Genomic DNA, 14,827 nt, shown 5'->3' on the forward strand with positions numbered 1-14,827 from the left:
CATCTTTTGTTATTGTGGCTGTGCAACTTGACACACACAATTAAATGACAGAGATTAGAAAAACAGCAGCAAGTTAAGGAGCACCTTCGTTACTTTGATGAAGCACACTCACTGGATACAAACACACAAGTACAGAAGCACAACAAGTCACACACAACGAATTAAAAACTATGAAGATGAGCCCTGGCACAGTGCACACTGGCGCACCTGGCTCGCTAAGCTAACGTTAAAACCTAAAATGTGGCTTCAGCTGATTCTTCTTTTTAAATGTTTCCAGCTGTCTCATTTTTTTAAAGACAGCGTTGTAAATAGTCTCTCATATGCACTGTATGGCTACATACTCAAGATGAGGCGAAAGCTACGTCTCCAAAACACAGGACCCTCACCATGGAGTCAATGTTGATCTACATTACACACTTAACTAACGGCAGTTTAGTAACAAGCATAAAACATACTTATGTTCAGTTACAAACATACACATTTGAACCAAAACCACAAGCCGGAACATAGCCAAGCACAAAAATTAAAAATACTAAGAAACCATCTCTGACACATCTAAAACTGGCAACATAATGCAACATATCGTTTGAAGCGTAGAGCCACAACTACGCTGCGGTGTTTGATGAGTCCTGATGATCCACGAAGAAGACACTAAATTACAGAAACAGCATTGTGCTAGCATTACACTTCAGAGTTTGTTACTCGTAGAGTTAGAAGTACGATACTTAGACGTGGTTGCAAATTGTAAAATGTTTCCTTCACAAGCTCACAGGGTGCCAACTAACATACATTTAGCAGACGGATATAGGGTAGTGGAGTGTGAACTGCCCCAAATGCAACAAAGAGCCGGACGGAGCCACTTCCGTGAGCCGTACTCCTGAGAGCATCCAGGGCTACGGCTAACGGAGAGCATTAAGGTGGGCTCCTGTCTCCTACTGTAAGTTTCCATGCTGCATTCTCAAGTGCGTTCCCAGGGGAAGTATTCAAACAATTGAAACTATACAAAACGTAACAAAACTACTTTATTATGTCGACTAAAACATCATAGTTATGAACGTAAATTAAAAGAAGGCAAACACTAACTTATGGACTCACACAGGCCACGAACAGTGGTCTCCTCAGTGATAGTCCTGTGTTTGCTTGTGCTTCGTGAGACTTCACATAGGACTACTTACTGTGGTGTATTACGAGCGGACACACAGGTAGCGTGAGTGGCTTTATTCAGGCCACGACAAAACATGCGCGCTACAGTTACTCATAAGTGCATTCAACCATAACTAAATGTGATCAAAATACCACAGCAAACATGATCAACAAATAGTTCCATCTCTTAAAGCTGCACAATACCATGATTTGGATGCTTTGGACTGAGGCCCTCCTGGCTCCATCAGCAGGGCCACATCAGGAGGCTGGCTCACCAGGCAGGAGGCATCAGGCAGCAAGGTCCAATGGACCCTGAGAGATGTGAAGTCACAAAGACTCCGGGGAGGAAGCAGAGTTAGTAATGTGTGATGGAGAGATGTAAATAAGGAGAGAGAGAAGAGGAGATAGGAGCTCAGTGTTTCCTAAAACGTCCCCCGACAGCCTATAAGCTGAACATAGCTGCACATATAGGCTTGATATAGAATAAGGGTTAATAAAAACATGTCAATGAGCCAGACTTGGTGACATGCCCCTTCATTACTATGCAAACAGTGCGGCTTCTTCTTCTCACTAAGTCCCACATACACTGTCCGGCCCCAAACACACACTACTCCACAAAATGTGGATTGTTAGTTCCAACTATTTCCTCCTGCCTATGTAATGTTTGCTAGACACTAGTGTGGTCAACTGTTTTGGGAAATTACTTGTTATTGAACATTTGATACACCCTATATTGCACCGTTGTAATACAATAAACCAAACAGTGAGTAGACATTTTGCTTCATAGCTAACTAGTAATTAAATAAGTAAATAAAGCAATTTCTCTTTTTTATTGCATTTAATTACAAAGCCCAATACAACAAATCACACCCTCTGTCCTTGGACCCTCAGAGTCTAAAAAATGTGCTCATCCCATTTACTCTCCCCTGTGCTTCGACCTTCTCTCTCACTCCTCTTCCTCTTTTTTCCCCCCATCATCCCTTGTCTGTCTCCCCCCCCACCTCGCCCTTATGTCTCCCCATCCCATTCTAACTCTGGTGTATCCATCCCATCCTCAGGCCATCCTCCCCAGTCTCTGCCCCTGCGTTGTGTTACTAAAGTCTGACTTGAGTGGAGGTACGTACAACGAGCCAGCCAATCGCAGCACATCTTACAGCTGCACCGCCATCCCGTTGAGCGCTCGCTTAGCTTCTCGCTTCAGGAATCAAAGTTGGACTTTGTAAGATACAAAACTGGTCAGAAAAAATCTCATTGGTTGATTTATTCAAGCTTTAAAATGCAATCGCTGTAGGAGTTAGAATTTAGAAGATGAGTGAAACATCTAGCAGTGTCAAATAACTCCATTTCCCACTGGCTCTCATATTTAATTGCCTTGTATTTAATCCAGTCATCAGGTCTGAAAGGACCACACAGAAAACAGTCGTGCAACATCCTCTTGGATTAAAAGATAGCCTGAGTTACAAAATGGAGGAGGGGGGGGGGGGTGCTCTGGTGAAAGATGCAACTTCTTGCAGCTTGACCAACAGCGTGGTCAATGTAACTCCTAAACCCTTTAATTCAACCAGTGAGGATATTTCTGCTTCCTTAATCTTCAAAACGAGATGTTATAGTCCACATACTGAAATTCATATTTAGGACCCATTCCCCCTAGGGTTGGGAGCTAACGGAACAAATACTACCGCTAACACTGGTATTCCTATAGTGCGGTAAATGACTTAAAAAAACAATAAGAAGGCTAATTAATCGATGCACCAGACGACAACACAAGAAGCGGCTCTTCAAAGGCCTCGCAGCTGAGGCTTCCTCGTGCTGCATCTGCTGCAGAGCAAACCGCAGTCAGACACTTATTATAGATGCTAAGCACTGTTCAACTCCACCTCGTATACAGTGAGAGCCACAGTGGAAGCAGCCCCTGTGTCAGAACCTTGCACTGAGATGTGTAAAATGTCGATCAGCGGCGCGTTTTGCCTTCGTTTTCTCCATTAAATGTCGATCAGGCCGATCTATAATCCGAGTCATATTCCCAAGATTGCTGACGATAGCAGTCTGACACAGGGATTACAGGTCTGTTCGGAATTGCTGCGGCCGTGTTGGAAACTGTAGGTTATTGATAATCGGACAGTGCTGCTGCTGCTGCTCCGCCGGTGTTTGCGCACGTGTCCCCAATCAGTAAAGAGCCGCAGTGCTGCTGATTTATTCCTGCGGTTACAGGACTTGACGTCGCAAACAGGGCTATTTAAACGGAGTCGAGTGTGTGCCATTACACGGTGAACATGCACAGACACACGGTGTATATGAAGACTAAAGCTTTTGGCCAATCGTTTCAGAAGGATATTCTAGAACCAGCAGGGCTGTACCGTGGTAATGTATATCCCGAGACCATGACTGGACACTGCAACAGTAAACCGGATCGTGCATATTGCCAAACTGCTCATAGAGGATTTGAACTGCCATTTTGCATCCTAAAATTGATCTGAACGAATGCCCTTCAATTTTGAAGGGCATTTGATTGTTTGATGAACATTTTCTGGGGGATTTCTAGGCGTTAATCAAGCCCCCATCTCCCATTCTAACTCAACCCAGCAGTTTAATTTCTCCGAAGCTAGGTATTAAAGGTGGCGAGTTATTCTGTAAGTCGAGTTTCTAAGTTCAGCGGCAAACACTTTGTGGGTGCAAGTGCAGAGATTTGAATTTACAACTCCATCTTGTCCAAATGGGAAGATCCTTTGTTTTATAACCAAATTTCCTCACCACTGTGACAATTCAACAGTCGAATGAGGCCCCTCAATCGAAGCGTTGAATAAACGGCGATTTCGAGTTATCGCACAAATTACCCTTGTACCTTAAATACATTTTAACTGACAATCAAGCTAACCACATACACTGTTCTCCATGAACCGACACCTTCATACAATCTTTCAGGCCTACAGGAGGTGCCATTTGATACCTAACAGATAGATTTTGGGGTAACTACATCATCAACAAAAAGAAAAACAGCAGAGCAAACTAAACCAATCCTATTCCAGAACGGCTGCGTTTGTCCTTCCATTCTGGTCTCAGATGAGGGCCTTACTTCCTCTTTATACAACATCCAACTTTAGTTCATTAAAATGTCTGCTCTATGGCTTGTTGGTGGGTTGTGTAGGCATCGTTTCTTAGTTGTTTGTTGTTGCGGCCATTGTGATGGGGTGCAAGGTATGGACGCCCTTTAGTATTATGTATTCATGACTTGTCCGAGGACAACATTAGCTTTTGCCGGTGGGTGCTAGAGCCAGAAATAACAACAAGCCGGCTCTAACATCACCACACGAAATGTTAGATGTTTGCCTGAATGGCTAAATTGATAAAGATGCAATTTGTGGCAATATTCAATAATAGACGGTCCATCAATAGCCTCAATAGATCATAACATGGTGTACGCTTGGAAATGTATATCTGGGAAATGGAATAGACGCCGAAGCAGCTTTCAGCTGCTTTGTTGCTAGCAGTGAGTGTTTTGGGGATAGAATATTTTCATATAGTAAAAAAAAAGAAAACGTGGTAACCTCTTGTGTGATTCCAGTGAAGATTATATGATGTAGGCTGGCAACGAGTCAACTTTATTTTTTATCAGAATCAGGCATGAAAACGGGTCAGGGGTGAAAAAGGTGAGAAGGATAGGCGCGGGGGGGTGACTTCCACGAACATCAATGCTGGACGTTGTTTGATAATCTATAGTACCTCCATTCTGACACCAAGTCAGTGATCGGGCCCTATAATAATAGTAATATTGTATATAATATGGTCATTCATCAACCAACTTCCTTTTTTTGTTGTTGGCGTGAACAAGTCTTCAAGTCTTGTGCTCTGCTGAGCCATGAGTCTGGTCCTCGAGTCTGTTCTGCCTCTACCTGGTTGTCACGATCTTCTATACCATACCTGCCATAAATATCATGATACAATACCATAAAAACAGTATACCATAAATACGATACTGGTATATTTATCTATAATAGTAATAAATAAAATATCTGTATGGTTCACTTTTACCAACTTTTCAACACTTAACAAATAGCAGTAATATTAGTATTAATACAGCAAGATATTAATGAAACTACATGGAGCCATCATAGCATTGATCAATGATTATACACTATGAGGCCGTTAGTCTCTGACCAGAGGATACAGAGTTCATCAGGAAGAGCAGCTGTAGAGTTACAGAACTTTACAGACTGAAGTTAAACATTTCACTTCTGGCATCTTTTTTTATTTTTATTTTTAAAGCCGAAAATTCCGCCACTTACCTCGCTGTGAGCGCTGCGCTGCGCGTGCAAACAGCTTGACACGGAGCAGCGCGTGCGCTCTGATCGCTCTTTTAATGAAGTATTGAGACTAAAAATATGCTAAATTTGTTAGCATCGCTCCACCGTGCAGCGCGACAGCAGCAGAAGTAGCGTCTAACATTCAAGCTAACCTAAACCACCAAACGCTGAAGACATCTTGACGCTGATTGGCCGAGACGCGACACGTCCCATCAAAGATGTTTTATTGCGAAGAGCAACACTTCACACTTTCTCCGCGTCCCACTCCAATCTCATAAACGCCGGCAGGCCAATTGACCCCCCCCACCCCAAAACAAAAACTCTTCGGATCTACACGATTCACGTAAGTCACCTATTTTGGTTTCAAAACGGCGAATTTCGCCGAAAGGTGAGGGATTCTCATGCCTGCAGAATGTTGATGCGGAACGGGGGTGATGTCGGCTGTAGTGACCACATCTTTTTTTAGCTTTTACTGAAGCTTACTTACTGAAGCTACTTATTTATACATACATGGGCTCAACAATTCACATAAGCCATGTATATATAAATAAGTAGCCAGACACCACTCAGTGGGCTGCTCTAAATGACCATGTCAATGTTTAAACAGTAAGTAAGATTCTTCTAAAGAAATGCATTACTTTTTCTACTCTTCTGAAGGAGCCAATACTCTGTATTTTTTTATTGGTATTTCTCAAATTTTTATAACATGCCTGCCATATTGGCTGGATAGTGAATCGTTCAAGATGAGGAAAGTCCTTTTTACTTTCTGAAATATATATGTTGCTGTTTCAGAGTTTAAAACATATAAGATAAATCAAATGTAACAAATGACCTGAATTTTTATTTATTATTGAAATAATAAATCGTACACCAGCAATTTTGTAAAATATCAAGTTGTGAACCTTTTTAATGCAGCAACTAATTGGTAAAAACTGAAAAAGGAATTAAGATTCCAGAATATAATGTACATAGTATTTTAAAAGAGAGTTGAATTTAATAGATTGTCATTGGCGTTGGAGTTTGAACGAAGAGGGCATTAAAGCGTGCATTCTAGGAGATGCAGTGTTTCCGCAGTGCAAACCATACTAGGGACTTCAAGTCAGGATCCTTTGGTCTCTACTGCTTCTGTTTAACTATCACTTTTGCTTAATTATTCTCGTATGAGTCTCAACTTAAACAAAGTTCTATACTAAATTGCTCGAATGCTCTTTTAATGGAAACCGTAACATTTATTATTGATATTAAATAATGTTTAAAAAAAAGAACAAAATATACATCGACGGGATTTTAAATTTCAATTATCTACATCATAAAAAACATCTAGTATCTATCAGCCTGTATTCACATTTGAACGTGTACTTAGCGGTTCTTCAAAAGCTAAGGAACACATTTATGATCAGAACTAGGAAAGGTATACATTGCTTAAAGTTTCACCACATTCTAAAGGAGGAAGATCCAGCCAGCATGTCGAAACGTCACCGAACTCTTGCAGCTTCCCGCTACGTCAACCTGACCGCCAAAAAGCCCATCAGCCTCGCACACCGTTAGCATGCTAATGCACTCAACAAAGATGGCGGACATGGTATATTTGCCTGCTAAAGCATGCCGATGTTAGCATTTAGCTCAAAGCACCGCTGTGGCCAAAATACAGCCTCACATTGCTGCTAGCATGAAAATGAAGAGAAACACATACCTGACCCTGAGTTGGGAGAAGGGTTATCTGTCCTTCGGTCAGTCTGTCTGTCTGTCTTTCTGTCTAAAGTGACCGTTTCCCCGTTAGCAGCAGCCTGTTGTTCTTGCCGGTAGACTGGCTAAAACACCTGGACTCTGAGATCAAAATGTCCCCAGGTGAAGCCAAGAGATTGGAGCGTTAACTCGGATTGCGTGTACTCCTAACTGTGGTCAGCTCCAGATGATTTACCCACCCGAGTTGCTCTGAGTTTCCCAAAAAGAAAGGTCTGGCTGTGTTTCATTATTCCTGAACAAAGTGTGCCATGTGCTTTTGGGAATCCCAGAGCTGCTAGTCCAGTGGATGTACAAGTGTGAAAATATGATGGGATGTATTCAGATAGAAGGGGTTTGTGTCCATCCACTGGACTCGTGCATCCACCCTCCCTCTCGAGGTTTGTGTCGGTCCCGCAGAGCTTCACATCTTGGTGTCTGAGGGATGTTGTGGCAACTGATAGCTGATTTTTTCGTAACCAATATTCCTGTTTTGTCCTGTCTCTGTCCTGTCTGTCCATCTGTTTGTCCCTCCGTCCATTCGTCTATCTATCTGTCTATTTCTAACTTCCTCTTTTGGTCAAAACTATTTTACTTGGTTTGGGCTGTTTTTTTTGTCTGGTTTATTTATCTCTACTTTTTTTTCTTTTCCCCTCCCGACTTTGTTTCCTTTACAAATGCTTGTAACTGTAACAAATGTGTTTTCTATTTGCAATTTATGATGTCATAACACCAATGAACATATCCTCACATTACTTTCTGTCATAAACACATCACCATGCACATTACAATTTTGACCATATCATGAAAACATTCATGATGACTGTTATTCGCTACTCCGCATGACTCCTCATACCTCCACTCTGACCTTTGCCCTCTCACCTCGGCCTTCTCGTCCTCACCTGTAGCCCCGGGTTATGAGAAGTCCCGCAGCCTCAATAATATCTCCGGGATGACGGGCGCCCCGCTGCGCCTCGCCCCCATCACCAACTCCCCCTTCGAGCCCTTCGAGCCGGCTGGCCTCAGGCGATGCCGCTCCCCCATCCCCTCCATCTTGTAGCAAAGCCAACAGAGAGACACAAAAAAGAAAAAAAACGGAACAACATCAACAATACAATATCGCATGTTTTCTTTATTTCTTTTTTCTTCTTCTGGGGAACATGCATCAACATGGAAGGAGTGTCTCGTCAACGTTTTAAATTCACCCTAGCTTCTCTTCCATCACCATTACTCACATTTACCTCTTGATAGAACCAACAATGAACTAGCACTTCTCTTCTAGGCACCAGAAAGATCTAAACCTCGCCGATAGACGCTTCAGCAAGTGTATTTCAAAATACACCAACACACCGTCCTTACTAAGGGATACAGTCTAGCTTAATTTAGACCGATACGATAGTTGAGTTAGTTTCTCTGTGCTACTTCTTGCCTGTATCTCGACACTGCACTAGCACTTCAATGCTTTAAGACTAACACTAAAAGAGTAGCTATGAATAAGGACTTTTTAGAGCATTAATCCTCAGAATGCCCACACAAACACACACACACGACACTAACATATTGCTGCAGCATGCATGTTTTTACTCATCAGAATCACCAGAATGAGAACATATGGTACACCTTAAAGTAGTAAAAACAAAAATCTTTTTGTAGACTTAAAAGTCAAATCCATATATAAAAAAAGTGAAAATACCCCAAACTGTAGCGTCTCCACACCTTGTGAGAAATATTCGCACACGTAGTTAGTTTGTTCTCCGTGTATCCGTTTAGTACAGGGAGAAGGCCTATTAAAATGATCCATCACCTCCATAACTAACTAAAGAATGCTGCAGCCTTCCCTCCTCTTCTTTTTTTCTTGCTCCCTCCTCTAAGCCTCAGACTCTGCTTAGACCCTGAACACAACATTTAGAGGACTGCGGGACGACTTGATGGAAACATTTATTTTTAAATAGCCTACCGTGGACAGGTATCTCTGTCAGGGTTGGTCGCAGGTCATAGGATAGTGGTTCCCAACCTGGGGTAAACATAGCAATTGAGAGTTAATAAAAAAATATAGAGTAAATTAGATTAAAATGTGCTATGATATTGTATCTGTTTTTTAAAATCTTTGCGTATTCATCTTGAATTACTGGATACGCGTTACATTTATTGGCCTAAAAGTAGAGAAACGTCAATGTATAGATTTAGAAGCAGCCTCTTTATCTAGCAAGTGAAAATTTACTACCCCCAAAAGGTTGGGGAATGGTTTTAAAGGAGATTATGAGAGTGTTGCTAAAACTAGAAATTTATTTTGTAAAATAAATAGACTAAAAAACAGCTGTAGGAAAATAGAAGAAAAAAACCTCTCTGCGAACATACGTGAACTTTGACTTTGAAGCTAACAAAGCAGTAGGGTCCGATCTTCACCACAACATCACTCCTTCCTATGCGAGTCCGGGACGAGTCCTTCTGATTCCTTCTGCTCGTTCCTTCTCATTACTTAGCTGAGATTAAAGGAACAGTAACACGATGGAGGATTTGGTCTCTATCAAAGAGTGAGATGAGAAGATTGATACCAGTAAAGTACTGAGCTGGAGTCGCGATGCCGTTAGCCTAGCTTAGCATAAAGACTGGTAGCCGATGGAAACACCTAGTCAGGATCTGTCCAAAATAAATAAGTTGAGCGGAATAATGAACAAAGACAAAGGCCAATTTGTGGTTTTAGGTGGTGTCAACATGCTACAAGAAGAAGAACATGCCTGAGCACTTCCTGTGACTTGTTGTCACGTTGAGGTTGCCAGGTTTGCTACCATCGTATCTTTACCGTTACATCTTATTTGATTGGATGTCTTTAAGCCAATCACATGTTCCACGTTTTCAGTGGACTGCAGGTAAAGCCAAACATACCCCTTTTCAACAAGCACGGCCAAACAACTAGGAGGTTGTGTAGATTTGAAAAAAAACATGCGAAAACTACCTGACGACAAATCCTAACCTAAACCTCTACCAATGCATGGCTTCAATCATTTAAAAGCTAAACCTCAACCATTAAAGGTTAAAGCTTAACCTGAACCATTAAATGTCAATGACAAACCTCAACCACTGGAGGTCAAAGCCTAACCTCAACCATTAAAGGTTGAAGCCTAACCTCAACCATTAAAGGTCAAAGCTTAACCTTGACCATTAAAGGTCAAAGCCTAACCTCAACCATTAAAGGTTAAAGCTTAACCTGAACCATTAAAGGTCAATGACAAACCTCAACCACTGGAGGTCAAAGCCTAACCTCAACCATTAAAGGTTAAAGCTTAACCTCAACCATTAAAGGTTAAAGCTTAACCTCAACCATTAAAGGTCAAAGCTTAACCTTAACCACTAAAGGTGAAAGCTTAACCTTAACCACTAAAGGTCAAAGCTTAACCTCAACCATTAAAGGTCAAAGCCTAACCTCAACCATTAAAGGTCAAAGCCTAACCTCAACCATCTCTCAAGAGCAAATCGGGGGTTACCATCTAGCCAGGCATTGAAGACACATTTTATTCAATCTTTTAGTTTGTTGGTGTATAAAAAAAAAAATCTGAGCCAGGCTAGCTCCCTGCTTCCAGTCTGTATGCTAGGCTAGGCTAACCGTGTCTTTAATCCAGCACCGACAAGGGATTGACTTTCATCTTTCCCAACATTATCGGAAGGAAAAGCCAAAAGAGCGTATTTCCCGAGAATTGTTTAAAGATGGCGGGGGGCTTTATCTTCATCGGGGAAAAAAGGTTTTGGGACATTGCAGCTTAGTCTAAATGTGAGAAGCGTGGTTTCCCTCAAGTCTGAGTCCATCCCACCACCAGCAGCACCATCACCATCACCACCAACACCATCAACAGCGTTACTACTTGACTCCAGTGTGACTCAGCAGCCAGTGGCAATATTTTTAGTTTTTGGCTTCTCTTTCCCTGTTTTTTGCCCCTCCTGAAACCCCCTCCCCCATCCCCCCCCCCTCCCCCATCCTCTTCTGTCCGTCCACCTCTTCTATGTTTTTTTTTTTTCCGGCTACGGCTGCTCAGTAGGAGGCACCGCGAACGGCTACTGGAGCGACAGCCCGTGGTAGAGGGAGAGCGGACAACCATCGCCACAAGGGAAGAGGCGAGAGGACGCGACCACAAGAGACAGCATACATATGCAATGTAGATATAACGAGACTGCGGCGGGTTGGACCTTCGTGTTTCTGTTCACTCATGTGTGTGTGTGTGTGTTTGTCCCCGGACCTGCATCTACCTCTCTACTAAGATGCACAACTTGGAAACATACTTTTTCCTCCTGCAAGACATTTTTATTTATTTATTACCACACTTTGTGTGAGCACATGATGATGTCATCGTTCTGTCAGCTAGTGTACATTTGTTTCTAATAATCTACAGTTGTTTTTTTCCTTCTTCAAAATATCAGTGTTGTTTCCTTTTTTTGTTTTAAACTGTTTCATTTTCTGATGTTGCAGAAATATTTCAATTCTTTAAAAAAAAAAAAACAATGTCAGACTTGTTCATTGTTTTAGACAATAATTGTGTCTGTTGGTTATGTGTTTAAATCCCTTGTGCTCATCTCACGCTCCCCCCCCGCCCAGAAGGTAACAGATAGCTGTCAGTTGGATGGAAATCATGCCCTTTGATTTGCAATCAATTCCCCATTATTTATTTATATATATTCCCATAATTCCCAAAGACCATCATATACCCCTTTTTCATAGCAAACAGGGAGTCTAGCGTTGCATTCAAGCTCACGGGAGTAATGAGAGGTCCAAATGAGAAGAGCATATTACTTGAAGAATTAGTTCAACATTTTGGGGGAAGCATGTTATGTAATGAGCTGTAGCCACGAAGCAATTGTCCTAGTTTAGACTCAACGCTTGAAGCAGCAGGAGGAATATCTGTGGATAAAGTGGATAAAAATGCACATTATATAATTTCGAAAAAATATATATTTTTTGCTGCTCAGTAATAGCATACATATCCCCAATTTGTATTTTTTTTTTTACAATTTACTATTTTTTATGCCCAGAATAAATGACAGTCGCTTAAAGGAGCTATCGACGTGGCCCCCTCTTCCAGTTGTAATGCTTAGCTAACGTAATTGCCTCGTTAGCGCATCTCACTCTTAAAGGACGTGAATACGTTTGTTTTCTCTCTCTCTTTTTTCCCCAAAAATGTGGAGCTATCACTTTCACGTCGTGTGACCCTGATTTGGGGTCATACAGGTCTTTTTCTTCTGCTTCCTGTTTATCCGTACACTAAAGCCAGGCTTTACAGTTGTTGCTAGTTGGAGAATCCTTTTAAGCCCAAGTCCTGTTAAACACACACACACACATAGTCGTAAACACTGAACCCGTCTATTGTTTCTGAACATTTCATTCCCTCCTCATCCTCCTCTCCTTCCTCAACGTCCACTTCCCCAAAGGCCGCTTGCCGATTGGTCGCTTTTGTCACGGCGATTGTACATATGTAAAGTTAGCGTTGTATATGAATCTGCATGGGGTTTCCATTGCAAGCAATAAGGATACTAATATGATTAATAATGCGAGGAGGTTTGATAGGGTGTTAGTCTCCAGCTTAATGAATGTGTATATATCGTTTAGACTACTAAGAGTGTGTATGGGTGTGTGTTAAGACGCATATACATATGCACTAACAAAAGCATGCAGGACAAAAAAATGTTCACCTCTTTGAATGCAAGAAGAGGGCGGACGGGCTGACATTATGCATGCCGAAATGCTACCACGCTATTGGTCAGAAGAGACCAAGTTAGGTACTGTAATGGGTGGGGGTGGGAAAGTTTATTTTTGCAGGACGGGGCGGGGTTACATTTCTAGTAGGTCTTGTATAGCTGCTTTCTTATCGAAAAACTTGAGAGACTTATGATAAGAGAAACATATTAACAATCGTAGCTTATGATACTTTCTTTTTGTTTTCCTTCTTTTTTTATTTGTTGTTTGTGTTTGCTTCTCTTGTCAGAGAACTGTTCTGGAAGCCCCGGGCTCATCAGAAATATGCAAAAAGAAGCAGTTACTGTGAACTAACGCTAAGACGTGAGAAAAAAAAGAAAAGAATATCCAACTTCTTCCATCATTGTCTCGACTCCTCTTCCGCAAGAGAGAGGAGAGAGACACCCCCCCCCCCCAAGATACCTCCTCACATCCCCTCCCCTCTCCCTCATTCTTAACGCTCCCTCTTCCTCTTCGTCATCCTGCCCACGTCACGTTTCGTTTCCTTACTCATGCATTTTAAAGTGCAGTGGGGTTCAAAGGAAGGATACCTCTGCAATGTGAGCATGACTCAACGCAAGCACCCCGCCAAGGATGAGGGTCAGGGCTGCGAGACCCCCCCTTGAGTGAAGGGGGGGCTTCTCTATTTAAGTGTAATTTAAGTGGATTGAATACAGATTTAATACAATATGCCCTTGATTATCAGACGCATGACCCTTTCTGGCTTATTTTTCAGACTTGTCATATAGCTGAGAGTCCAAAGAGAAGATAATAATCAGCCTTTTCTACTGCAAACCTGAAATACTTCCATTAAAGCAGAATATAATACCACACACCACGCAGCTCGTCTACAATCAGCATTGTCGTGTGATTTCTCCATCGGGTTTCAGATTATTGCAGAAAATAATTGACGTAGAACAAAACGATAGAATTCCTTTAACTAACCCACAGACCTCATTTCAGGAATCTACTAGAAAACGTTTAATGCTAACTCATGCTAAAGAGTTCAGTGCCAACTCGTTTCCAGGTGTTAGAACTCATACCCTGCAGCGCTCAATACCCTCCATTAAAATTTAAATACAATTGATGTTATGAATGTCTAATCCCCAAACTTCCATTTTTTTGAGACGTCTTGTTTAATATTCTGGCCTATCCAGTATCAAATGCAAAAAAAGCTAGACGACCTAATTGAATAGTAACATGACGTTGTGTTATGTAATCCAGGCAGATTGATTTGACCAAAGCAGTCGAAGAAGCGAGGTCATGGACAACCTTTTTCCTTGACGTACCATTTTAGTTTATATTAACAAAATTATGTTCACATTTAACAATTACCATTGTTTGGTACTCGGATTGGGGGGGGGGGGGGGTCACAGACATCACCAACCGATCTCTACCCAGCCTTAAAGTGCTGTAACCAAGGTCACCCAACCAAGGTCGTTTTTTGACATACTTTTTTTTATCACAAGAGCCAGAAACTTGTTCGATATTCTAGAAAAGGAAAACAATATGTTTTTAATTCAAGCCCAGGATCAATGTTCTGCTTTACCAAACAAATTAGCTGGTTCATTTTCTATTTATTTATTTTCGCCCCAAAACGATCTTTGAAGAAGCTGTAAATTGAGAAATCACACTGCAGAGGCACCCTTCAAAATAAAATAAAAAAACATAAAAAACGTCTTAACATTTCTGAAGCTTCTGCCCCTTGTTGCCGATGTCCCCCCACCCTCCCCCATCCATTCACAACTCAGGTATCTCTTTCTCAATCTCCCATGCATGTTCCTGTGCGCCCACGGTTCTTTTAACATGTACTGTATGTGTGACGCGAAGGGAGAGATGAGAAACTAAAAAGAGTTTTCTTCTCTCTCTGTGAATTCCTTGTGCTAAATTTTGTGGTTCTTGCCCCCCCCCCCCCACCCTCCCTAGAGAAAAACAAAAA

At 41.8% G+C, this 14,827-nt stretch overlaps 1 protein-coding gene across 1 annotated transcript in view; it reads left to right on the forward strand.

Moving 5' to 3' along the window:
* LOC130189244 (potassium voltage-gated channel subfamily C member 1-like) overlaps positions 1 to 8,226 on the forward strand; it is a 69,665-nt gene extending 61,439 nt beyond the window's left edge. The window contains exon 5 of the mRNA XM_056408006.1: positions 8,075 to 8,226. Coding sequence (XP_056263981.1) covers positions 8,075 to 8,226 — 152 coding nt within the window. The remainder of the gene's footprint in view (positions 1 to 8,074) is intronic.
* The last annotated feature ends 6,601 nt before the right edge of the window (positions 8,227 to 14,827 follow it).

The sequence above is a fragment of the Pseudoliparis swirei genome, chromosome 23 (genome assembly GCF_029220125.1).
Source record: "Pseudoliparis swirei isolate HS2019 ecotype Mariana Trench chromosome 23, NWPU_hadal_v1, whole genome shotgun sequence".
Classification (NCBI taxonomy): domain Eukaryota; kingdom Metazoa; phylum Chordata; class Actinopteri; order Perciformes; family Liparidae; genus Pseudoliparis; species Pseudoliparis swirei.